Here is a 27,233-nt window from a genome sequence, read left to right on the forward strand (position 1 = left end):
GCACAGAGTAAAAGGGGGGCGACTGCGTGAGGAGGGCAAAGCTGTCTCGACGCTGTGCTATTTTCATCGTCGCGCTACTGCTGGCCCAGATTCGATGCGACCGTCACGGCAGGAACGTGATATCCGACTTGTCCACGAGTTTCGCTGGGCCTCCCGGCTTCTACATCGTCACCTTCGATCGTCCATAATAGCTAAAAAGGTTCGCTTCGTCGTTCGTTGACCAGCCAGCAGCCGGTCGTGTGCGTGAATCAGGAAGTTTTCCAGATGCGTTGAGTGATAATTGTATCTCGTGAAGTTAGAGTGGAAGTTCATCGAACGTCGTTAACTCGTCTTGTCTATTTTATCCCCCTTTTCCTCTTTCTTTCTCGTTCTCATACGCTAACCCCTCGTGAGAGAGATAGAGAGAAAGAGAGAGAGCGTGTTTTTATGACCTGCAACGGAATCCTTGCGAAGTGAAATCGTCTACAATACAGTGTGCATTACGCGGTGTGTGTAAGATGTGACTTCCCGGCGTGCACCGTGTGCTCTCCTCACGCCACTGTTGTAATAACATATTTCGTGCTGTACTTGCTTTGCACAGAAAAAAGCGGCACAAATACACCTGCTCGCCGCACGAGGCTGGTTTGGATCATCAAATGACCTTAAGGTATGTCTTTCACAGTTACGACACTTTCTTTCCTCTCTGTCGCGTCACGTGGCGGACATTTTCACTCGATTATATTCGATGGCTCATTCACGCCTCGTGGATGGGCAAACAGGTCGCATGCATTCCTTGGCATTGCCGGGCTCTCTCATTAGCGTAAGCGTTGGCAAGCGCCGGTTATTAAGCGATTTGTGTAAATGAAAATGTATTACGACACAGGGACAAATCCGTCACGCGAGTTTTTCCACTTGTGGCATTCTATAACCAACGTGCGCGTCTATATGGGTGACCGTAATTTATCTTAACTTCACTGGTTACGTTTTCAAACTGTGTAATTAAAACAATTCCAAGCGTTGGTGTTAAGCCGGTAGAATTACTTTTGCAAATCTAAAACGTGTTTGAAGCTATACAAAATACAATTATTTCGATTACTTTTTCTCGCGCTCAGGCAACACGTTAACACGCTTTTTCTTTTTTTGCCACGACTTGCTTGTAAAAAAAAGTATCGAATAGATGTACTAACAGAACGTGTGGCTCGTATACCTCTCTTACTTCTCCTAACGCTTAGTTTTTTCCCCTCTCTCTCGCTCTCGACAAGTCTGAACGCGTTCTCCCCTGTGTATACGTATATTATCGTAGCCAAAGCACACTGTTGCATCGTCGTGAGGCATACGCAATCGATCGTCCGATTTTTCTCGTGGTGAAACGGTCCGCCCGTTACTGCTAAATGTGGAATCGGCACGTGGGAATATACGTGCTCGCTAGTCCGGCATCCGTTCGCTATTTATCGGCCGAAGTTACGAATTGGTCCAGCATAGGAGCGTAATCGCCCGGCGTTTTTACTATTTTTATCGACGCACTTCTTTCCAGGCACATTGAACTTACGCGTGACCCGTAACGACACACCGGTTAAACAAACGATGTTTGTGTGGCTATAGAGCATTTCAGAAATTACCAGTACAGAATTGATTACCTGTAGTTAAAATTCTAAATTTTTATCAGTCACAGAGTGAAAAGTAGGAGTTTGACTTTGACATTGGAAATTACTTCGATTTATTTATACTATTACGTAGCAAGTAGGGTACTCCCATTGTTATTACTACTAAATATGGTGTTGTGCATGAAAGTAATACGTTAGTCCACATGATCGTAAATTGATACAGATCGTATAAGGGTAAACAAGAAAGGATTGTTTTCAACGGGAATAATAAGAGGAGGAGGGCGACCTTGACTGTCTAGAATCTTTGACCTTGATTATAGTGGAGTTCGTAAGAAGTTAACATCCTTATTACTTTAGGAATATACGAGTTTTTAGTTGGTTTATGCGAGTCTCGTTAATAATTACAATAAACAAACAGTATTTTAGAAATAAAAATATATACAGATATTTGGTAGATCAATAAAATGTCTTAGTAAAACACTAGACCATGAAGTACTTGTTTACTAGATGCAGTTGTTTTATCTTACTCTGTTGGCGCGTAGTAAAGTTGAAATATGCAAGTTGCATAAACATGCAAACGTAAGTTTATGCATGCAATACAATATTTGCAATTCCTATAAATCTTTTAGTAAGGGCAATTCGAATTTGAATGAATAACTATCGTTATTAACTCGAAGAACATTTTGCAAAATATTTTTAACCAAATATGGATCGACGTTTTTTTTTTACGAATTTGAAGAACTTCAATGCAAATTGAGGTTATGTGAAATAGATACGTTTCTTTGGTTAATGCTTTCGAAGTGAATCGATGTTTTCGCGAATTACGAATTAAACGAAGGTTCTTCGTCTTCTTTTATCGATCTTTTCATAGCTGTTTTAACTTCTTCAATGCAGGTTCACATCGCAAGATCGTAACAACTGTTGAGCTACATTAATGTGCGTTTACATGATGTAAAGTTGCAAAGGATATCTATTTTCAGTCTTTTTCTTCTCGTTTTTTATAACTTACAGATGCACACACGTTTCACACACAAATCGCAATGTCATTACAATTACCTTGCAATTAATGCTTCAGATGACAAGTGTTTTTGAATAACAAATATTTCATATATTGTTCTTTTATCGTTTTTCATGACTGAATAGAAGTAATCGTTGCAAGTGATTATTATATTTAAAATTTTACCGCATGTTGGCATTTTATGCTGAAAAAAATCAGGTTTTAACTTTAGGTATTTCCGCAAATGAAAAAAACATTCGAAATATTTCGTACGATTTCAATTTTTAACTTGAAAAAGAAAGAAGAGAAATACATAATTACGTTCAATTAGACTTTCCTTGGTCACATTTTACTACTGAATTTCATCCGAGCACGACACACAAAATTCATCGCGAAATTAACTCACGTTACGAATAAAAAAAATAGGAAAAGTAATTTTTTCACCACTGTTGACAAAAAGATATCTGATAAATAATTAATTCATTTCTCAGTTTTACTTCAATTCGTCCGCAATTCCCGAAACTCGTGTGACCGCTTATAAGATCAAGAATTCGTATTTAACGAAGGAAAGGGAAAAAACGGAAGGAGGAGAAAACAGTTGCGTCTGTTCGGGGCAGGGCTTATGCAACGGCGAAACGAGATGACGTAAAATTCAATTACGTTAAAGGCTCTTTGTACGGAGCTACGTTTGGTGCATCTCGCGACGGAAACGGCGAGGCCACCTTGAAGCAACAGACCGAGCACACCTGCGGAGGTTACGTAGAAATATAATCGGCCGAGAAATTGCGTTTCGAGCGGCGCCAACCTTGCCGCGCGCGCCAGAATTTCGGAGTTTCGCTCGGATGCTCAGTTTCGAGTCGACTGAACGCTTTAATTAACGATTTTCTTCTTTTTTAAGTACCTGCCAGCTGAATTTTTGAATTCTCGACAGAAAAAATCCCCGATAAATCGCAACGGCTGATTTGTGCACGATCCTCGACAGACGGTCGAAGGTGGATCGCGTGCTAATTAAAGCTCGAAATGAGATTTCGAGATTTTTGGGCGCGCTGATGATTTTATGCGTAACAAAGTTTTCCTTTTTTCGTAATTTATATAGAATTTGCTGTTTAACAGTTGGAATAGATTAACACTTTTGAAATTTTAAATTCAAATGTACGGGTGGCTTTTACGGTAGCATAAAAATTATGGCGCGATAATTAAATTGCTAAGGAAATTATGAAAATTACACATTGTGTCATTTCTTCAGAAGATATCCTTATCTCGAGGAAAACCTTGTGTTTGATTTGCTCGTATGAAGTAGTTGGAACATGATTCATGTATGATTGGAATTTGTTGACCAATTTGTACAGAATGCGTGTAGAATCTCGATGTACCAGCCGGGGAAGATGAATTAAATTGTCATTGAAGAATGTCAAAGGAATTTTTTCATTTCTGTTTAATTTATTCGTTAAATAATTCCTACATTTTATCTTATCTTACTGCTGCTTGATTTTAGTCGTATTTCACGAATAATCGCAAATTCCACAAGTCTCTCTCTTGTATTCTAATTTATGCTCCAATGTTTCAATTATTTTTCATTCTTTCACGTACCAAAAAAAGAAAAAAAAAAACAATCGAAAAGAATTTCTGTCTCTCCTAGTTAAATTCGAAAAACAGTGTGCAAAAAATTATTCGTTCACGTAAAAAAAAGAAGACACAGAAAGAATTTACCTAACCTATTTCTTCTCGCTGATAAAAATAACTCCTCGAATTCTACACCGACAACGATCCATCTACAATTGAACAAAAATGTTCTAGTGTTTGCCTCTTGCAAGAAACAGGATGATTTTATCAACGAAATATCCTTGGTGTACGTTCAAAGGGGGCAATAAAAGTCAATGAAAATTCGCGTCCATTGTTTCACCGTTCTTCGTTCATGAATTTCCTCGAAAAGTTTAAAAGCGAATTCACGAGAAAGCGGGGACAGAGAGAGAGTGGAGAGAGATGGGTCGTGCTTTTTATATTGTCGCGGCAGAATCGCGAGTATCACGGTCGGTGACAAAGGCGACAAAGCCGGCAGTCTTGGTATATTTATAGGTATCGAAGGGTGAAGACGGGGGAAGATCAGTAAACACGTGCTTTTCGAATAAATATAGCGCGTTCCAAATGTCAGGATCATGTGCATCGGTCGGGGGAGACCGGTACGTTTGTTCTTAGGAAGCGTCGCTGCACGCACTTTTGTTTGCTTTCGTTGTGATTTTATCGGGGTGACGTATAAGCTATTCCTACTGAATTGCAGAATTCTGGAGATATTGATTATATCGTATCTGCTCGAACGTTAGTGTTTCTGTGAACGTTGAGTCGTGTACGCTTATTTGGGAATAATAATAAATGGAAATGGAGAAAGATGGATGGGTTTGAAACAATGGAACTCGAACTCCAAATTTTTGGGAGTTATTTGTCGTTTTGGCTAATGTGGCTTTACCTAGTGTTTCAGGTGTATTTTCTTTCAATTTTCTTTTCATTTCTGATAAGTTAATATTGATATTTAGTGGTCTGAGAAATACAAGAAAATAGTGTCAGCCTTAATAAATTTTTAGATCTTGATATTGTTAGATTCTATTTCGTATGGATCAGAGGATCTTCTGATCCCACAGATAGAAACTGCTTTTAAAGATGTTTGACAATTTCGAAGATTGTTAATTCTTCAACCATGTTTCCAAAGTGTAAAATGTGTGGGAAGTTTGATAGGAACATACACAATAGAAAGGTCGATGAACTGTGAGTGTAAATGTTGACCTGGTGTTGAACTCAAGTTCTAATTTTATCATTTATAATATTTTTTAAAAACCACGAAAATTTCTGGTGTCTTTTCTTTCAGTTTTGTTTTCACTTGTGATAAATTAATATTGATATTTAGTGGTCTGAAAAATACAAAAAAGTAGTGTCAGCCTTAATCACAAGAGTGTAATTAGAAGAAGGGTGAAATTTAGAAGAGCGTTAAATTAGAAATTCAGTTCATATCGGAAGTTTTCATAATGTATTCTTATTCAATTTTGAATTTTTAATCGAACAATAAGTGCATAATGAATATAAAATAGTAACAATGCTTACTATGCAGGAGAAAGTAAATAATTCTAAAGTTTATTATTGCTATCACGAATCTATGAGTCATTTCAAACGATGTGCTTTATATCTTGATTACTCCCAAAAATAAAAAACATACAAATTTCTGAATTGAGTCTATTAATAATACACCTTTAATTCATTAGATTTATTTGAATGAATCAACTTTCTAAACAGATAACGCTACTTTTCATGCGTAACAAGTATTTCTGGAATAAAGGTTACGTACTTTTATCAGCGTAGTGACTCACTGGTGATAGATTTACTTGGAGTTCGTTACAATTTCTAGAAACCTGCAAAAGTAGCTTCATAAAATTAAGCTTTAAATAAGCCCGCAAAGATTTATGTAGATTTTGCAGATTTTGTTCGCTATGATTATGATTCCTCAAAATACCGGATAACGTTTAACCCTTTGCACTCGAAGGCCCTTTTTCTACAAGGAAGTAGCAAAAATTAATGTAATTTTTTAAAACTAATATTTTTATTAGAAGTTGGTTCTTTCGAATTATTCCACTGCTGAGATCTCAAAACATGTAGTCTCACGGAGGTCCATAGACTTGCTGTCTTGGAATATGTCATCCTTAGAATTGCCTCTAATTGCAAATATAATGTCGCTTCTTAGTCGCCTCTCGAGTGCAAATGGTTAATAGAGAACGAACGCAATCTCGTGAAGATCCACTCGATTACTAATTGTTTTTACAAATTTAACATATACCACGAATTTACAAAAATGAACCCATTTTGAAAAATCGGCTATTCTTCAAATTCTTAAAAAGAAACAAAAGCTCGAACAATATTTTCATACATTCACGAATTTTGAAAGCAGCTGTGCAAATAATACCTCTGTTTAATACGTTCATGCCGGATTTTATGAGTTAGGTCAATATTTCCAACGAACCTTGAAATTTTATTTAAAAAACAAAAACCAAGTATCTTCTCGTTCCACAAATTCTTCCTATTTTTGTTCGGTAACATTTGTCGTCGCTATGGAATCTCTTTCAATTTTTATTAAAATATTTTTCGCTTTCGGCTCGAAATTTTCAGATAACCTAATCTATTTGCACCGTTAGCGTATATATACGCGCAATTTTTGTGGTCACTAGTACACACATTGAAATTGTGAGTAATCGCAGACTACTAAAATTTCGTGTTAAAGGTTTATTTTTCATTTTTTTCAATAGTTAACAATTAATTTCGATGGTATGGTAGACAAAATTACACTGTGCTCTGGCTAATACAGAATGAGTGCTTAGGCTCACGTTCGAGCGCCCAGCTTTTCAACCCCTTACGGTCAGACTCGACATAAGAATTTTTCCTTCAGATATCACACAATGATAAATGATAATAAACCATTCTTTATGCATTAATATTACGCTGAAATATTGAAATAAAGGGAAACTACACGGTACTGCCCGAGAGTGACCAAACGAGTGCGGACTGACTGCACCATTTGGACCGCAGAGGGTTAAATGCCTAATTCCATCCGCTATCCTCGAAGTAGACGAAAAATAATCAAAAATCCCGAAAAATCTCCAGGTCAATTCCCTCCAATGACACGTACTTGACAGAGACTAGGCGCAATCACTTTTTGACGACGTTGGCGCCAACCAAAGTGCCATCCGCGTCACTTCGATAGCTAGAAGCCCAGAAGGCCAAGGCTTCGGGGATTTCTGCGTTTTCGAGCTCTACATTCATGCTCGTATTACTGCACTGGACCTGAGTGGCTCAGATTTTCGCTGCTTAAAAACGCTATCTAGGTTGCTTTGGTAAATTTATTCGTTTGCCTTGTTTTCCCCGAGAACAGATTATGGTCGTGGGAATGTTTCAAGCTGCATTAACATTTCTTCACAACTTGTTACAAGACTATACATTTTAGTGTCATAGTAGCAAGTTTGTATTTTTTCCTTTTTTTTAACCTTTGCCGAAATTGTCCAATGGACCTTCGAAGTTTTGTTACCGTTTCGCTTGAATCCATCCATATTCATGTCAACGCCTAATTCAGCCCACGTAGCATGATTCTTATTTTTTATTCTTCAAGCTGATGAATGTAGGGTCTCTCGCGAAAAAGGGCGTAGAAACGCGTAACTACCCCGTGAGAAAGGGACGAGATGGAAAAAAGGCACCGATACATCGAGCCTTGAAGCTAATCCAACTGTGACGTCAGGCCTGTGTTTATATCTACTTAATTTTTTACGATTCTATCTTCATCGGAGTTATCTGCGCGTGCACGAGGGAGGAACTGAACTAACCGAGCCAATATTTTGCCAGCGTCGCGAGAATTTGCGACCTTCTGAAAAGTTCGCCGGCAAATGTGGATTAGCACGCACGCGTTTTTCACGGCCACGCACTGGCGCTTCGATTAGTGGGCGAGAGGAAGAAATTGCGGTGTGCGTAATCCGGAAATTCTTGTGTGTTTAAATGTCAGGACGGTGGCGTAGGGTTTAAAATTGTCCGAATTTTTATTAAATTTTTCTGAATTCTCAGTTTGAAAATTGAGACCGGAAGTTTACTGCGAATTACAGTGCATTTCTTCAAACATTGGAGTATTTAATTTATTTTTTATAAATTGAGTGCAATACCGTAATACATTTAAAACAGGCGAATAATTTTAACGCAGTAGTAACAGATTACCGTAATTTTTTATGTAAAGTTTATCAGTTTCGAAGTGACTTTTAAAAAAAGTATGAAAAAGTACCTTTAAGATTTTTCGTATAATATTAATGTCGAATTTAACTGCTCAGATTTTCAGTTTAGAAAATGATTTTCTATTCAGTTTAATAAGCGTCACATATCTTCCAAGTTTCAAATCTACGATCCTCCAGAAATGAAACATGCTGTTAAAAAGAGGACGTGAATTAAATTTGTAAGTAAATGCTTGAAACAGAAACGTCTAGGTTAATAAAAAGTATCGCTATACCATATCCTGTTTGTTCTATTAGATTGTTCAGCTGTGTCTGTTATCTTTAATGACAAAGCAAATAATTAAAGTAGTCTATGTATGTCTAATTTTATCTAGTCACTTATTCCGTATTAAAATATCCATTTACTAAAACAACTATTACCACGTATTTAAATAAACAATACCAAAATATATACTTAAAGTGCATTCTAACATTCTGAGCGTCTTTTTCTTTTTTTAATCAGATTCCTCCAGTTAAGACACTCTATTTCCTCTTATTTTTGAATATTCTTCATTATCTATTATCTGCTATTACAAATTTGCATTAAAAACACCTGAATACATATTTGTAATACATTTTTCGTATGATATTACACAGCTTCTAATTTGTGTCCGAAATTTCCATTTTATTTGCCGTCGTTAATGACAAAAGACAATTAAATGTCTCCAAGCTAGTGATTCCATTTGTTGTCATGTGTTATTTTTACATTTATATGCTGTATTTCTGTTCGTAAATGTCATTTGACATCATTTTTTAGTAAAATAGATACTTCTACAAAGAATGGAAAAAATATGTTCTTTTCCCTTTTTCGAAGAATTTCTTTAAATTCGGCTGGAAAGGGTTAAACGGAACGAATGATTTATCAAGGGACAGTGTATCCGCGTTCGAAACAGCTCGCTTTCCCATTTCGCCGACAGAAAATTTCCTTTCCATAATAGGTGTTTTCTTTCTCGTTGCTTGATAAACTCTTTGCCAATAGATGATATGCGCAATGACTCTTAACCCGCGATTTCTCTTGTCCCGTGTTTATTGTTACACGCTCTCGCTGGAATATCGCGCGGGCTAGCTAGCGCTGCAATAATTAACAATGAATTTCCTTGTTTAGCGTTCTGGAACTTTCTCGAACGGCCATCGACACCGAAAACACTGAAAACTCGTTTAGGATTTTTGTGGCTCGTGGAAATAGGGTTAACAATAATACAGTGTCTTTTTGATAATTCATATTTTCCTTCGGGCAGACGATAAATGTTCAATCACAGCCGAAAAATATTCTGTCTTGGTGTTTTTAAATTTTTAAATTTCTTTCATTAAATTAAGATAATAATTTTGAGTAATAATTTACGATCACTTTACATTCGGTAAATATCATCAGATCGTGCAAAAAGATATGTAAAATAAGTAAAGTCGAAGCATTTTAAACAAGTTAATTTATGAATAAAATCCTTTTAACACGTGTTGGATATAACACTGAACGGATTTTTATACTTTAAGAGGGTTATCTGTAACCGTTTCATTTTTACAACGTACGTAGCTTTCATAAATTCTCCGTTATGACTCTTACGGACTTATATACACTTACACGTGCCAATTGAGATTGCTAAACGTTAAGAAATATTTATAAACGTGAACTAAACCATATATTCACTACACTAAACTAAGAAACTTCAAAATAAATTATTACATTCGAAATTGAAATCGTTTCCAAATTTGGAAATTTAAATCACCGGTTGCTCGTTTTAAACCTTTCACTGATGTTGGTGCCTATAGGCGTTTCGAATATTTTCTCGCGCTGCGTCTTTGGCAGCTATAGGCGTTTCGAATATTTTCTCGCGCTGTGACTTTGGCGTTTCGAATATTTCTTCGTGCTGTAACTTTGGCGTTTCGAATATTTTCTTGCGCTGTGACTACGGCGTCTATAGGCGCTTCGAATATTTTTTCGCGCTGTGATTTCGGCGCCTATAGGCGTTTTCAATATTTTCTCGCGCTGCGTCTTTGGCGCCTATAGGCGTTTTCAATATTTTCTCGCGCTGCGTCTTTGACGGCTATAGGCGTTTCCGATATTTTCTCGCGCTGCGTCTTTGGCGGCTATAGGCGTTTCGAATATTTTTTCGCGCTGCGTCTTTGGCGGCTATAGGCGTTTCCGATATTTTTTCGCCCTGTGATTTCGGCGCCTATAGGCGTTTCGAATATTTTCTCGCGCTGTGACTTTGCCGTTTCGAATATTTTCTCGCGCTGTGACTTTGCCGTTTCGAATATTTTCTCGCGCTGTGATTCTGGCGCCTATAGGCGCTTCGAATATTTTTTCGCGCTGTGACTTCGACTCTTGTAACCATTTTCAATAGTTTCTCGCGCTGTCTCTGGTGCCTATAGGTGCTTTGAAAACTTCCTCGCGTTGTCTCTGGTGCCTTTTGGCACACTTTCACCCTAATTTTTGTCCTTTGCACACTTCCACCTTACTTCAACGAAAGAAATATAAAAATTTCAATTTTAAAGTATCGCAAAAATTTAAAAACGCCTGAACGAAAGACTTTGCGACGGCGATTGAACATCTATCGTCTGCCACGCGCGTTACTTACTAAAACCTGCCGCAGCGAAAGGGTTAAGTATAGTGCAAATGTGGTTGCAATAAATCGTGCCGTTTAGTCAGTTGCCGTCGTATCACGCGGACAACGTCCTTGTCATTTGTCGGCGATGCACGCGACAATGTCAGCAACGCGAATTATCTTGTGACATAACATCGAAGATATTTTTCTTTTGGTGTGCGCCCGCCGTCGAAGCTCTTTGTCGCCGCGTGCCAAATTGTTCTATTGCCAATTTGAGGATCAATTGCGACGAGACTCTCCTTTTTTCTCTTAGCGAATCATAGTTCACGCTGCTCTCGAGGTTACACTATCAAGGAAATCGGTTTAAATGAAATTAGTTCATTTCGCGTTTAAAACGAACCGTTGGAAAATGTCGATATATTTTATCCAAGATGTTGAAATTAGTATTTCTTTCTTTCTTCCAATCGTTTTAATCGCTCTCTTCGTTTAAATAAATCTTCACTTAAGTGTATAAGGCTGTATTAATCTTTGAAGTCAATATTTTAAAATTGTAGTGGAAACTATTATTTTCTACGTTAAAAAATTGTCAAAATTTCCTGAAAAGCGACAAAATGTATCAACAGAGTCTGTCGAGTCTGAGTCTGAATTTGTAGCACAAGTGAATAGTTAATCTACCGGATTAACCACAAAGGCACAAAGAAAATGAGGAAAATTCAGCGGAGAATTTCTAAAACACGATTCACCGAAAGGATCAGCCGAATGTATAAAGCTTTTTGTACGAGAGAAATTTCACGATAGAACGAGAACGAAAGGAAAGTTGACCGTTAAACGAAACTTAAATGGTAAACAGCGGGTCGAGTATTGCTGCTGTCTATATTTAAAGTTTGTTAGTTGGGCTTAAAATATCCTTTAGAGACAAAACGCTGACAGGGAGATCAAATGCAGCGCGTACTGACAGCTTAAGCTCTACTACGGTAAATAAAATTTCTGTTTGCTATACCATCATTGGATTCGGCTTGAATTTACGCATTTGTCTTGTGCTTAGCCGACGAGTTTAGTTACGAGGCTCGAACAAACACGGCTCAACGAAGTATGAAGTGGCTTGTTTCTGAACCATGCTACCAGGGAAGTCCCAGATTCCTAGATATTTTTCACCTGAAGTTTTGGAAATAACGAACGTTTCTTTAATTTCCATTTTTTTATTTTGTTTTTCAAATTTCAGTCGATCGTGTTTAGCCTTAAAATTGAGAGTATTTAACATTAAACTTTCATCGTAAACGCAGGTTTTATTTAACGCGATTTTTTTTTTTAGCAAAACCAATTTTAACCAATTTTTTTAATTATTTACCCAAATAATACATATTTCACTAAGCAAAAGAAAATACAAATAAATTGAGTTCATGCATAATGTTTAAAAAGAAATAATATTCCTTAGTTGATAAATTTTCCTAATATTCTCTACTTTCTCAAAAAATATTACCAACTGAGACGAAAATCTGAACAGAATTTTCAGAATGCATTATACCAACTTTCAAATTATTATTCACCCAAATATCACACGTTTCGCTAAATAAAATAAAAGAAAAATAAATCGATAATGGTTATTAAATTTCCCCAACATTCTGTACTTTCTCAAAAAAGAAGAAGAAAAGTAAAAAACCGTGGCAACTCGGATAAAATCCGAAGAGAACTTTTAAAGCGTATAATACATAAACATTTGGCACGAATCTCGTTAAATTTTTCCTCCAAATATTTTCTCTTACCGAACATCTTCTAATCGCTTGAAGGAACGCTGTAAACAGCTGCTCTCGGGGCTTCTAGAGCCGTTTTCTGCATAATAAAAAGATAGGCCGGGGCGACCAATTTTACACGCTCGATACGCGGGTCCAAAAGGTTAACAAGATTTTGTTTAAAGATACACGACCTTACGAGCGACAGCGAAACGAGCAAGAATTGTACGAGAACCTTCTCTCTTGTATCTCGTTTGCATCGACTTTATTCATACAAGTAACGCGATTTTTATAGCCCGTGGGCGGACTTCGTTTCGTACTAAGGTCAAGTTTTCCTGGTAGGAAACGTCGTTCGACCTATTTTGCAAGATAGCGATCTTTGATGTAGAAACACGCGCTCCACAAAGCGCAAGAAGCTTAAGAATATTTCTTCTTCGGAGGCTCGAGGATATGAGAGAAGAAAAGAACTGGTTCTAATTGTGTTCACGGAATAATTGTTGGGATAAAATGACATTTTCCTTCGTCTAAAATCAGTCGTTTTTAAATTGCAAATGTATTTAATAAAAATTATATTAACTTGTTAGTAATATTAAATTTTTAATTTTTTTTTTTTTGCTATTAACCCCTTAACCTATGATTTCTTTTCTGACGATGCATCTAAGCGTCAGCCATTTTCTCTTTTAGCACTGTATCAGGTAACAAAAACTACTCTGCCACAGGTTAATTACATTTAGCAATCCGTCAGTCGTAGAAATTTAAACGAAAATTGGGATTACTGTTTGTTGAGGGGTTATATTAAATAAATAACTCGTGCGGAGTGAGCTAGGTAAATAATTATATTTTAGAAGATGTTCAGACAAGACGTAGACAATTAGAACTGCTTACGGAGCGTGGTGACAGTGTGCACTTTTATACCTGGGTCATAAACCTATCGATATTCTAGGATGTCGATTTTTCATGCAGTACTCATAAACCATTTTGCTTCAACACTGTTCATTTTTCTTACTAATACAACTATTTCTGCCACATCTTCGCCCAGAATCTCTGCCACGTGTCTGACACGTTGTCATATGTCAAGGGGTTAAAAGTTGGGATATTTTTGTTAATTTTCGTTGGAAAATTTTCATCGATTGTCGTGTAAATTTGCGTGTATAAATTGGGGACGATGGATCAATTGGAATTGCAATAAAAGTTGTTGAAATCGTTGTGTATACGTAAGTAAGAATTTACAATGTTTCGTTAGGTTTTCTTGAAATAGCGAAAATTAGTACTCCGTGTATAGCAATCTCACACATCCTACTTAGCTACCGGCGACATGAAAGGTTTTCGCCCCCGCTAATTACGTTCAACCTTTTCGCAGTTATAAGACTGTTTGAAAGAACTGTTTCAACCTTCAAGAGTTTTCCGCGCTCTTAAAGAGATAGTTGTTAAAGGTTGAAACAGTTCCTTTTAAACAGGCTTATAGCCGTGAATAGGATGTGAACGTGTTCGTAATTAGCGGGCGAAAAACCTTTCATGTCGCCGAAATGTAGAATTGCTGTACTTGAAGCATTAATTTCGACTGTTTCAAGAGACACTAATGAAACCTGGCGCACTGTAATCACCTGAAACATCGTGAATTCTTACAAATTTTTTGCAATATCTGTGACCACGATAATGCTCGACGATTTCATCCCGCGCAGAGTGTGCGAAAGTTAGAAATACAATAATTTTTATTATACCGTGGAAAATGAAAATTCAAATTTATCCATATTTTGTAATATCGTTCTTAATTTATACGCGCGAATTTACAGGAAAATGGATGGAAATTTTTAAAGGAAGATCAACATATTGTACCGACTTTGCATATTTCTTAAATAAACGATTGTTTTTTACACGATCGAGCGAAGGATACTTTTCGAAATGAAAAAAATCCCACTGGATTGTTTGAAATTGCATCGCGCACTGGCTGAAGAAAGAAGGCTTGGAACACGAAGCACGAGAACAAACACAGTGTTCCTGCGGAAAATTGCATTAGCCGTTTATGCAATTACGAATCAGGAAAAATAATAAACCAGTTACAATCGAATGATCGAATTATCCAGTAAACAGGATTCGAAATACATTTGTTTTGCGCGGTTTGCTCTCCGCGTCTGTACATTCTCGATACGAAGCTAATATAATTGTTTATTATTCAGGAAACGCGAGTGCAAAGCAGTTAAAGCTTATTTATGTTTAACAAATAATTCGATACGATGATACGCGTGGGTAAATTGATAATGAAATAGTTTTTAATTCGATCTATCAGCAAACCTTCTCGTCCCCGTGCATTCTACAGAAATTTGTACAAAGTAGCACGAAATTCTCTTATGCTACATTAAACGTGGTGTCATATGTGACTAATTAAAGCGGCTGAATACAGTTTTCGCTAATTACTCTTCTCACGTGTTCGTTTCATAGCTGGTGGTTAAATAACAAATTCGAATTAAAGGTGAAAGAAGGAAAAATTGGTTTATCGAAGGAAATATACCGAGTTAAGAAAGATATTTCAAAAAGTTGCTTAAATTTGAACTTTCGCAGAAACTTACGCGCAGATATTGAAACTTGAGCATTTCCAACAGAAAATATTTTTTCCCCTAAAAATTTGTATCTTTAGTACGAAGAATTTCACTTGGACCAAAATGAGAAGATACGAATTCAAGTATCGATTGCTATTTTTGTCATGGTTGACATTTTATTAAGTCAGAAAAGTCCCGGAAAGTTCGCGATAAAGAAGAGCCAGTTGACAGCGGGAGGAAAAAATACAAGGAAAGAAAAGGACTTAGTCATCGCGAAACTTACGAGCAACTATATTAAGCGCGCGACTTTATCAACGCCGTGGAAGAATGAGATTTGCTTTATCGTCCTGTTGGCTGGTAATGAAATTTATTTCTTCAACTAGGATGATTAGAGACCGATGACTTTCCATCCTAATCGATCGTTGAAATTCTCCAACGATGCCTTTTCGTCAGCGTTGTTATTTGTTTGGAGCGCAGAATTTTGAGTGTTTCAAAGGGTTCTGAGGATTTTAAGGTTTTCAAGATTTCTAGTTACACGGAAATTTGATTTGATTAAAAATACAGCCAAGTAGGTTGTTTTATTTATAAACGATGAATTACGAAAGATAGCTTAGATGTTTAATTATCAAGCGAGACACTAAACTTGTGAAAAGAAGTTAAGTTGATTTTTGTTATCTTAATATTTCAAGGCTTGGTATACAAGGATCGAAAATTGCTCAATTGGACAATGATAAGCACGGGACCAAGGCCAAATGGACGTTCATTAGTTTGCAATCTTCCAATCTGTCCTCATTGATCTCAATTGCCAACTTCATTTCTAAAATATTCCGGAATTTCACTATAGTCGTTGATTTTCTAGACCCAACTTTCCGATAACATTATGCATAAATGAAATATTTGAACTGGAAAATACCTAAGTTTGCCTGTTTTTCGAGACAATTGTCGAAGGTCAATCTTAATACGCTTTGAGGTACTGTTTAACCCTTTCGCTCCATCACGGCTGCAAAATTTTCTGTTTTTACATTTGTCAATTTTTCGAAAATTTTAGAATTAAAATTCGAAAATTTCGCATTTCATTGAATTAGGGTGGAAGTGCGCCAAGAGATGCTGTTTAACCCTTTCTTCGCTGCAGCAAGTAACGACTGCAAGAATTTGTTGTTTTTGCATTTGCAAAAATTTTCAGAAAATTGTAGAATGAAAATTCGAATGTTTCTCATTTTGCAAGGTTAAGGTGGAAATGTGCCAAGAGTAAAAATTAAGGATTAAATTAAGGTGAAAGTGTGCCAAAAGTCGCGAATAGCACAGTACGAGGAAGTTTTCACGCCTGTAGGCGCCAACAGCGCAGCGAAAGGGTCAAACTGAACGTTGAAAAGAAGGAAAACAGATTTTTATCAATGAATGATTTTGGTCTAGCCAGCTGTTCCCTAAATTAACATACAAATAAATTGGAAATTCGGTTAATCGGTGTTTAAATAACGGACGTACTTTCTATATGAGAAAGAATTATATAAACTGCAGAGGAAAGTGTTTCTTGTTATTACAAACACGATAAATCTGTCATGTTTGGCCTAACGTGCGATACATCAGCACGGGCCATAAAGCTGGATTACAATAACAATTCTTGCTTGATCGTTTCCACTTGCCAACGGTTACGCAACGCGAATTAAGTCGTTTCTTTTTTAATTACCATTTAGGGAAACGCATCCAGCTATGCGATTAGGAAATTGCGCAAGCTCCAGAGCCGGGACCGATTCGGGGGAATCGAATGTCCTGAATGTTGAGCGCCCGTGATGAAAGTAGCAATTTAGCAGTGAAACTTGTGTTTTAACGTATCGTTTAATTGGCTCGAGTTCCAGCCAGAGGCGCCAATTGTAATGTAAGAATAGCAAATTGGACGGTGTAGGAATATGGAATCGATCTTACGATTTTTCCACGGTCTTAAACAGTACTTATATCACTGTTAGTTGTTATCGCTTGTAGAATATTGTATTGCTAATGATTTCTGGAAAGTGTCTATTTTTTAAGGGGTTAAATCACTTCTGGGACCTGAAAATGATACCCAACTTTGGCATTTTTTTTTTTCGAAGATAATAATTGATCAATCGAAAACTTTTTACAGGGAAGATAATAATTGATCAATCGAAAACTTTTTACAGGGGATCTATTATGCTATCTTTGAATAATATAAAAGTATTTTTTTCATTTGATTTCTTCACAAAATGGCGACGCCACAGCCGCATCGCTGAACCTCTATTCCGGACGAACGCCCCCTGGATCTGAAAAATCAAAAATTCAGCTTTATATCTTCGTAAATGAAATTAAGAGATTTATTATTTACCGTATATATTCGTTGCACCGATTAATTTTCATCTTGCGATATTAACACGTTCCGTGCCGGACCGATTTTCGGTGACTTTCCGTTCACGCCGCCGTGGGTCGTGTGCGTCCCACATTGTCGAGACTAACAGTTTTGCTTTTCGCCCTATATGTCTTCCAATATTTATAAGATTGCAGAAATCATTGTTATCGAGAAAAAGGTAACGTTTAAGATATGCTATAGAGCAAAGGAAAAATTTTTGTTTCAACAAATTATCGCCGTAGTTGCATAGTTTAAGTTAGCGAAATATCAGATGGCCTGAACGGAAAGACCAGAGTGGGGCGTATGCGACCCACGCGGCACGGAACGTGTTAAGGTACAAAGGGTATCTCAATTTCTTCCCAATTTTTCAACGTTAACAATCAATTGCCAACAATTGGTTCAATTTGAAGTATTAAACGATCGTTTGATGAGTTCCAAAAATACTAGAAACAATCTTGCATCCTGTACGTAAGTTCGTTTTCTGACATTCTTTGGCTATAAATAGATCGTAAAGCTACACTTCCACGTGCAGCACAATGTTTTCTTCGAAAGACCAGTTCTCACATTTCCAGCTTCTCACACTGACACAAACCCGCAATCCCACACGAAATATCAGATATCAAGTATCGTCAAATCAAGTGTCAATAATTATGCAATTATCACGAACAGATCGACCCAACACCTTCCACAACGCGTAATATAATTTATCGTGATATCGTATTCAACGTGATAAAAATTATAACAAGTGAACTCCCTGCTAAAAATTTTTTTTAATTATTTTCTTGCATTTTGCAATACTACATTAATCCTTCCTATTACGCCAAAAAAAAAAAAATGTAAGTTCCAACGTTACAAATAATAACTTATTTCTATACGCCTAGGAAATAATTAAAAAAAAAAAATAAAATAAAATTGTGATCTTATTTAACATATATCGAGTTGAGAAAAATGTGAGCGTTAAAGGGTTATTAAGATGAATTTTCACTCTGCAACTTCGACTCGCAATAACCTATTTCAATCGTAATTTCGCTCCAAAAAACACAAGTTCTTATCGCCTCTCGGTTTATGCGTCGAATCACTATAGAATCGATAAGCGGGGGAAAAAATTGTGCAGTTCCACGAAGGGTCCCATTCCCCGTAATCTCGACAGAATCTTGTAACACACTGTTATTTATAGACGCGGCTGAATTGCGCTACCCGGTAGAAAATAGAAGCGTGAAAGTTGAACGTATTCACGAGGATTTTCACGGCTTTAATTTTCTAAGCCCGTGGCAGACGCGTGTAAGTACACGTGGGGATGATGCGCGCACACGCGATTCGTCTTTGCCAAATAGGGAACACCATCTGCATACACTTTGCACGCCTCGTTCAATTTATACGTTGCTTTCCCGCATTAATACCTGTCTTCCTGTAAACTTCTCTTTAACATTGTATCTGCTGAACAAAAAGGGGATAGCCCACGTTCGTACTAATCGAGAATCTTTTTGACTTGTTCGTTTCGGATAAATAGAATACAGTATAGGAGCTTTTGTAACGCGGGAAATTCAAATTAAGTTCCACCGAGATCGCTTTTTTGGGTGTTGGCACAGTTTCTTTATCGGTTGTATTTCCTTCAGCTTTACAATTTGTATGTTCCTTTCTTCTTCTTGAATCATGTCAACCAGTCGGATCCTTGTTTTTAACGAGCGAATAAAAGTCACGTCCCCTGAACCATGTTGGGTTAATTTACCTTGAACATTATCCATCTGCAAATATATTATTTAAATAGAAATGCACTTTAGAATGGTGTATCTTCGTTTATTGTAATGAGAACAGATCCGGATAAAAGAAAACTTTATTTAGTTTTGAAACCGCTGGGATTAATTTAACCCCACGTGATTCGTTACTAAATAACGTATAATTCAGTTAATTTTGATTATTTTCACTTTAAAAAAATGGTGAATATTCTTAAAACGTGAATAAATATGTGTGCAAAAATCGATAGTAAAAAGTCTTACAGTTTCTTTGTGAAAAAATCTGAAATGTCTTGATAAATCTGAAAAATCTTCAATCTAACCTAAAAAATGACACTCTAGGCTAGAATACCACCTTAAATGAGGACTGGTTCGCTTGAAGCTAGATTACCCACATACTTAGAGGAAACAGGTTGGAAGTGACCTTTATTTGATTTTGAGGAGCAGCAAAGTGTGTATACTTCTAACTTTCTAGGTGCAAATACATCTCATGGGTCAAATCGACAAACTGGCAATTTTAAAATGTTGAGTGTGACTCACACTCGATAAAGGAGTTCAAAGTGTTAATACTTTCGTTTAGATTGCACTTTTCGTAATACACTGTTATGCATGGTTCGTTAAACCGTCTTCAAATGAAAGCGGACGCATCAACAAGTTGGTCAGTGTTACTGTGTCTCTGCACAAGCTGCTTTAAAACGCAGCACGACCGTTGTCTCGATTCCGGAAGATCGAATGGATTCGAAAGTAAAAAATTCATTTTCGACATTACCGACAGACGATTGACACGCTACGATGATCGTAGAAAAAGTGTTCGATTTCACGATGGTAATGCGAAAGATCTCGTCGATAATTAAGTGTCTCTTGTCTCCGCAAGTAAATAAAAGAAAACGACAAAAGAATGTTGAGAAAATTATTACGATTTCTCAGTACGTGATTCAGTTCCGAGATTAACCTGTGTAACGAAGTGAAAGAAAAAAAAAATACACAGTGGCCGTGAGTTTCACTTGTCTTGTATTGCGATACACACGAGCGTAAAAAGATGAACGGTGCCTGCACGCCGTGTTCGCACTCGTTTTCACTGGGGCTAACATATTCCAGGCTGAAGTAGGTTTCTAGGTTGATTTCAGTAAATCTTTTTTTCGTCGACGCTCCATCGATGGTGCTAACGGTAAAATCACGGATACGTGGCGATCTCTACACGTAATCTCATTTATCGACATATTTTAGCTTTTTAGTCTTACATCTGCGATATTTAATAACACAAGTTTAGATATATTTGGAATTTTTACATGATTCTCTGTGTATCATTTATTTCGTCTGTATAAAAATAACATAATCAGTGACTTATTAAAAATTGTAGTTTTTTTAATATTTTATTTTTAACATATTACATGACAGATCAAAATAAATCGAAACATTTCAACAATTTGTTGAACAAATAATTCCAACATATAGTGTATTCAAAAGTATTAAATAATTTGAATTTATTTCACTTTACCGTTGCTTGGAATTTCTTACATATTTCAATTATTCTGATATGGTTAGTACTTGATTTTGACTCACTTCGAATTCTTTCTTTTGATTCAATTGTCCACTCAAACAATATGGCGTAAGTTAATTTCGTTGGTGCGAAGAATATGACGTTAAAATTGTTTCCTTTTCATTATCAATTGAAAACGTTGAAAGGGCCGAGGCGAATTGGATAATCGACATATAGGGTTGGCAAGATTGATTCGATCTTGAAACAACGCAAAGTGCAAAGCAGTTGATGGTTGTTCATGTACCGGCTGCCAATTACTCTGGTTATTCCGGTACGTCGGTCTGAGCGCTCTCACTTTTTCCTATCCGTCATCGCAGTTCGAGATGCGACCGGCGTCTTCTGCCACAGAAGCTTTCGTTACGTAAAAAGGGATTTCGTAAATCGTCTCGACATCCTGACGGAACAACGCCGTGCCATTCGTCGTCCCCTGAAGTATCGATGCCTATATTTATTTGATGTGCGTTTCAAATTTACAAACGTCCGTAAAGAGGCGACTGTCAGTCGAGCTTATTTTCATTGCGCGATACCGACGACGTAACCCACTATTTAAGTAAACAGCAGAGTCCTCGCGCAAAACGGAAGTTTGCAGTGCATGTAATCGTAAAAATTATAACGTTTGTGTGACGAAGATAGTGTCGATAGGACCCAAAGTATTATTTCGTGTTATTTTGTACGTATTCTCATATTTTCTACAATGTGAAAAATAATTGTGACGAAACGATTTCAAAGGTTCGAAAAAAATGTTTTTATTCGAGATTTTCTATTTAGCTTTTTTTATATATTTATAGCTTACGAAGATAACATGTAAAAAGAGTGTAAATGCGATTGTCAGCTGTTATTTTAGTTATGTGTGTTAGTCAGTGGATATTTAAACCTGAGTAAAGAAAAATTTTAATTGAAAAATATTACAGTTAAGATGAAACATTTGAAATTAAATTGAACATCCCCTCATTCTGTAGGGGGTTGAAGTAATTACGTGTCTAAACGTGTTTCTGTAGGTAATATCATTTTGTTCCCGGAATGTTGACCTAGACATTTCTATTTGTAATCAGCACAGATCCCTAGAACCAGATGCATAAAATGACGGAAGCACTTCTTCGAGTCAGAACTGTCTGTTTCGTTTGGCATCGGCACAAAACGCTTGTGCCAAAGATGAAGAGAAAATTCGTCTTTGTTCGGCGCTAGTTGAAATTGTTCGAGTATCACAGTCACCGAGATCACGCGCAGCTAGCGCCACCGATAAATTTAAAAGATATCTCTCGAGGCGGCGTTCGTTTTTTCTTTCTTTCTTTCTGAGTACTACTTCCGTTTTCGTTATTTCGCAGACTTTAATTAATTTAGTCAACTCATGTAGCTACATTTAACATCAGTTTTTATGTTAATTTTTTCTACTTCTTTTTGTTATGATGATTGAATATCAATTCTCTTGCACACAATTACCATATGTAAATTATTGTTTAATAGTACAACACGTGTACGCCATAAAAAGAGATTTTATGTTAGAATTTGAATAAAGGAAACATTGATTTTTTTCCATCTTTTTTTGTAACGTTTGTTAATTCATTCTGTCACAGCTTATCGTGTTTTCAATGAAAGTACTGATTAATTATCAAAGAATAGATTACTAGAATTTTCTAGCGTATGGCATGATGTGTGTACGTGCATATACACATACTATATTCTGGTTTGCTATAAGCTTTACTGCTCGCTAATCGATTCTACTCGAGCTTCGAGATGTCGACTAATGTCATTATGACAACGCAGGTCCTCTGGAATTTGCGTAGTCGAACAAATTTTTTCTCAGTGAAAGAAATTTAGTTTGCCGTGTATTCGTAATGAATTTTCGCGAAAAAGTTTTACCACAACTGTGCAAGATTTTCCGAGTAAGGATTATAAGTATTTATCACATTCGTGAATACTTACGTAAAATTTGACACGTGTCGAGCACTTACAACAACTTGTAATCTTTTCTCTACAGCAAAGAAAACGACAATATCTTATAATGTCCCAAAACAGAAACTTCATTACACTCGTAAATTTATCATTTTACGTTGTATATTTTGAAATAATTGGGTCAAACATTTTATGTGGTCGACTTAACCTTTATTTTTATCAAAAGAAATAAATACTCTATGCAGACAGTAGTTTTAAAAAATTAAGATTATATTTATATATTTGTGTTGCAGTTTCCTGGTGAGTGCATCCTCACATACATGGAGTTTCAGCTGGATAGTGCAGAATACTGCCAGGCTCAACACAAATAGAGAGACACGCCCAAACACCCTGCAACCTGCTAGGTATTATTAAAGAAAGAGTAAGGAAGAACATCTTAATCAGGCAAAAGGAAATTTTATAATATTGGGATCATTGCCTCAAAGTCAGAAAATCATCAGCTAGTCATCACGCAAAACATAGAAGAATTACCTAGAATCAATTGTTAATTTACAATATTAAATGCAAGCATCGTAGCTACTGAGCGCACCTGATCCAGGCGCACCCAGTGCCAAATAGGTAACATTTAATAGCAGTATTTTTATTATATCACTGTTCAAATTTTCAAAGATAGTCATTGATATCTTCTTTCAGTTAATCTTCCGAATCATAGTCAAGGATCCCAGGTGGGAATCAATCGCATATCAACAACGCCTAATGTAACGTAGCCCTCACCCTTTCAGCTAAACTTGCACCTTTATAACCTTTCTTGAGGTCTACATGTGAACCCATTGTTCTGTCCTCTGTAAAAAAATAACAAAGTATTCAATTAGTTAAATGAGAAACAACTTTATAAGACTGACATCTATGGGCTAAGTTGTTAAATTCAGCCTTTGTTGCTTCATATAGTGTGGCACATTGCAAAAGTAAAGAGAAACAGTGTCGTACAAAATCATTAAAGAAAACTAAAAATTAAAACGATAAAAAAGTAAGAGTACACCGCTTGTTGTCCAAGAGGAAATGAGCAACATGAGGGTGAAGGACATTAGGCCAGAGCCCGCCGAGATCGAATACAAAAATATGAAGTTCCTCATTACTGATCGGCCCAATGATCAGACCATTCATACTTTTATTCAAGTACATATCTTGCTTTCATTCTCAATTAAACAGTTAGTGAATTTTACATTTAAATTATTAAATTCTTTTGTTACTTCAACAGGAACTGAAAAAGCACAATGTCAAAGAAGTAGTGAGGGTCTGCGAACCAACGTACAAAGTTGAGGAACTTAAAGCAGAAGGGATCAATGTCATAGACTTGGTATTTGATGATGGCACATTTCCACCAAATGAAGTAAGTACCGTCATTTTAATATTGCTTTAAGTTACCTGATAAAAATCATTTAGTTTTAACAAATGGATTGTTATTTTAGGTCATCGACGAGTGGTTTGAATTACTGAAAAATCGATTCCGTGAATCTCCTGATGCATGTGTGGCGGTCCATTGCGTCGCAGGACTTGGTAGAGCACCAGTCTTGGTTGCACTTGCTCTTATCGAGCTTGGACTAAAATACGAGGATGCGGTTGCGTTAATCAGGGAGTAAGTACATACTCAACTTGTACAGTGTAAATCACTGGTACATAAAATGATTATAAAAATGCTGTTTATTTTTCCAGTAAACGACGAGGCGCCATCAACTCCAAGCAGCTGGCCTATCTTGAAAAATATCGTCCCAAGTCTCGGTTGAAGCTCAAAAATGGACAAAAGAACTCCTGCTGCGTCCAATAGATCAAACGATTTCTTTGAAAAGTTACTAATTCATACTGATTGGTATACCTAATTGTATAGGTTTTCGCGCCTGGTAACAAGAGACATACTGTATCGAATCTGTTCTGAAAGGCCTATCAATGGAAATGCAACCGAACTACTTATCAAACAATTTTAAAGGTATACAGACTGTTTAAAAAAAGGAGTTTAGGATTTATAAGATAAATAATGTTCGCTAAACTGAGTAAAGATATTTCACGAATATGAACCAAAAAATCAACTCTGTCAGAGTTTGAAGTGATTTTCAATGTTACGTGCATACTACTTAATATGAGTGATTTACCTGATTTTACTCATTATATATGGAATAAGCACAAAAAATGATCTCACTATATTCTTATTTTCATGTTTACAAAATATGTTCTATGTATCTTCCTTCCATTTTTACGCACACTCCATTCCTTCGTATTACAAAATCCCGAACTTTTTCCAAAATTGTTGATTTGGTTTTTAATCATTTAATAAGCATCTTTGATCCATTGATGGTATTCTTGTAGATCACTTATCGGTAAAGAGTATACTTACATAGAACATTTATTTGTAAACATCAAAGTACGTATACGGTCAACTAATTTTTTGTTTTTATTAAATATATGATGAATAGAAACAGGAAAGTTACTCCTAATACTAACATTAAAGCTTACTTCTACCTCTAACAAGGTTGATTTTAGGCTCATGTTTATTAAACATCTCTTACTCCTTTTAACAAATACTATCTACCTTATAAGTCTTGAATTCTTTTTTGAAAGCATTCTGTATTTTACACTGTTTGACTCTTCAGCAAAAATGAAGCAATGAAAAGAATAAATAAATCGCTTATAATCATTTGCACTCTTCTTTTATGAAAGTTTTGTACTTATTTTTGATACTAAATTAATATTAAATGCTGTAGAACAGGAAAAGCTTTCTGCTCATGATACGAATAGTAATGAAATTCGAATGGATCTGATCGTTTGTATAATGAAAAAAATTGGATCAACTTATGCGTTTTATCACAATACTTAGTGCCTCATTTAAGATTATTGTGTACAAGTATTCTAGAAGGCTGCATTTACTTGGTCCAATAAAATGAAATATGCAATATATTATTAATTAATTTGCGAACATTAGTTGATATGTTATTTATGCGAGATACTTTAAAGATAGTTAGAGCAAGCACTTTTGGATTAGCATGATTTCTAATAAAGATGGTTCCTTTGGCCGTCATCAATCTTAGCTCTTTAGAGAATTAGTGCAATAAATACTTACGTTTTCCAGAATGATTGAATGCAAAAAAATGAATAAGTGTCTTATCAATAACAGTTTTTAAATAATGTAACGTATTTACTTTCAGATTGTGATTAAGTGCACATTTTTTGCAGATGTTGTGCATATAACATAAATGAACAGAAACAAAGCCAAGATTTGTATGCGAATTTTTCCGCAAACATTGGAATGGTATACCAAAAACATGTATCTTCAACAGTGTGGTTTATACATGTTATTTGCTTCCAAAGAATAAAATTTGTACAATAATGTATTAGTTTGCTTGAATTTATAAACATAGATAATCTGCTATGATCAATTGTCATTAACCAATGTACACATTATATTGCAAATATTCTTCAAGCATTGCTTTCTATTTTGTACCATTGTCGTAAATTCTAAACTCAAATTTGATATATGTAATTAGCAACAAATGTTAAACTGCGACATATTTTCATATACTTACCACACTTGTAAAGAAAATACAAAAATTTGTATAAAATAAAACGATTTACATAAGAATTCACAGGTACTTCAGATCTTTGTGTGTTAATTTTTAAACAATGATAACACAGATAAAAGGAACTTTGCGTTGCATTTCCAGTGGCATGCCGAACTGATGAGTGTTCTTAACTCTTACTGGACTTGGAATCTGCGTTAACTTGAAATAACGAATATTGCGAAACAAAGTGAAGAAAAAATCACTCCAGAGTTATATATCACTTTTATCGTAGCTTAACGGCAATTTCACCAAAATTTTTTAAAACATCCACTTTTATTGAATAAATTTTAGAAGCTGCATACACGTTTTGTGTGAAGCATATATTGTAATCGTACTCGCAATTTTGGTAAAATTGTCGGTGATGCTGTACGCCACACTAAACTGTGTTCAAAAGATAGAAAAAAATTCACTTCTAAACTAATAAATGTAATACTTAGTACATTTCATGTGTCTGCCGATTTAACGTGAATGTACGTTTCCGTATGTATTATGATACGTGAATTGTGTTTGTGATCATTTCTCGTGCTTATGTAGCACAAGCTGTTTACAAGAGTGATGTGAATTATTATAGTCGTTGTTTGTATTTTTTTCCCACGATTAATGTGTAAGACTTGCAAATGACGTTTTTCTACGAAACTTGACTAATAGTGAATTTAATTGCACGATAAGCCAATGACAAGATTTTCGTCTTATTTGTGCAGAATCTTTTATTATCATGTGTACATTCACTGTAATCGCAGACTCGAAATGAAATTTGAACCTGGTACAGCTCCTTTTTTGTAATGTTAAAAAAACTGCAATATTTTTTACCAGAGGATGGGACAAGGGACATTCGTAAAAAAAAAAACTTATCGAGCCTTAGGTCCAAAATTGAATAATTTTATAATTATTCAATTTTTTTTTTTTTTTTTTTAGGTTATT

General features: G+C 35.9%; 1 protein-coding gene across 5 annotated transcripts in view; it reads left to right on the forward strand.

Moving 5' to 3' along the window:
* The window catches only part of LOC108572330 (protein tyrosine phosphatase type IVA 1), a 77,768-nt gene extending 53,075 nt beyond the window's left edge, over positions 1-24,693 (forward strand). Inside the window, exons 1-7 of one of the 5 annotated variants that reach the window (XM_017934545.1) lie at positions 61-199; positions 581-646; positions 22,995-23,319; positions 23,395-23,877; positions 23,960-24,091; positions 24,171-24,337; positions 24,415-24,693. In XM_017934545.1, coding sequence (XP_017790034.1) covers positions 23,761-23,877; positions 23,960-24,091; positions 24,171-24,337; positions 24,415-24,526 — 528 coding nt within the window. In that variant the 5' untranslated portion in view covers positions 61-199; positions 581-646; positions 22,995-23,319; positions 23,395-23,760 and the 3' untranslated portion in view covers positions 24,527-24,693. Of the gene's footprint in view, positions 1-60; positions 200-580; positions 647-21,347; positions 21,479-22,578; positions 22,692-22,994; positions 23,320-23,394; positions 23,878-23,959; positions 24,092-24,170; positions 24,338-24,414 lie in introns of those variants that run through there. The other 4 variants (XM_017934547.1, XM_017934548.1, XM_017934546.1 and 1 more) reach the window with 4 other exon arrangements.
* The last annotated feature ends 2,540 nt before the right edge of the window (positions 24,694-27,233 follow it).

Source organism: Habropoda laboriosa, unplaced genomic scaffold, assembly GCF_001263275.1.
Source record: "Habropoda laboriosa isolate 0110345459 unplaced genomic scaffold, ASM126327v1 scaffold65, whole genome shotgun sequence".
Lineage (NCBI taxonomy): Eukaryota > Metazoa > Arthropoda > Insecta > Hymenoptera > Apidae > Habropoda > Habropoda laboriosa.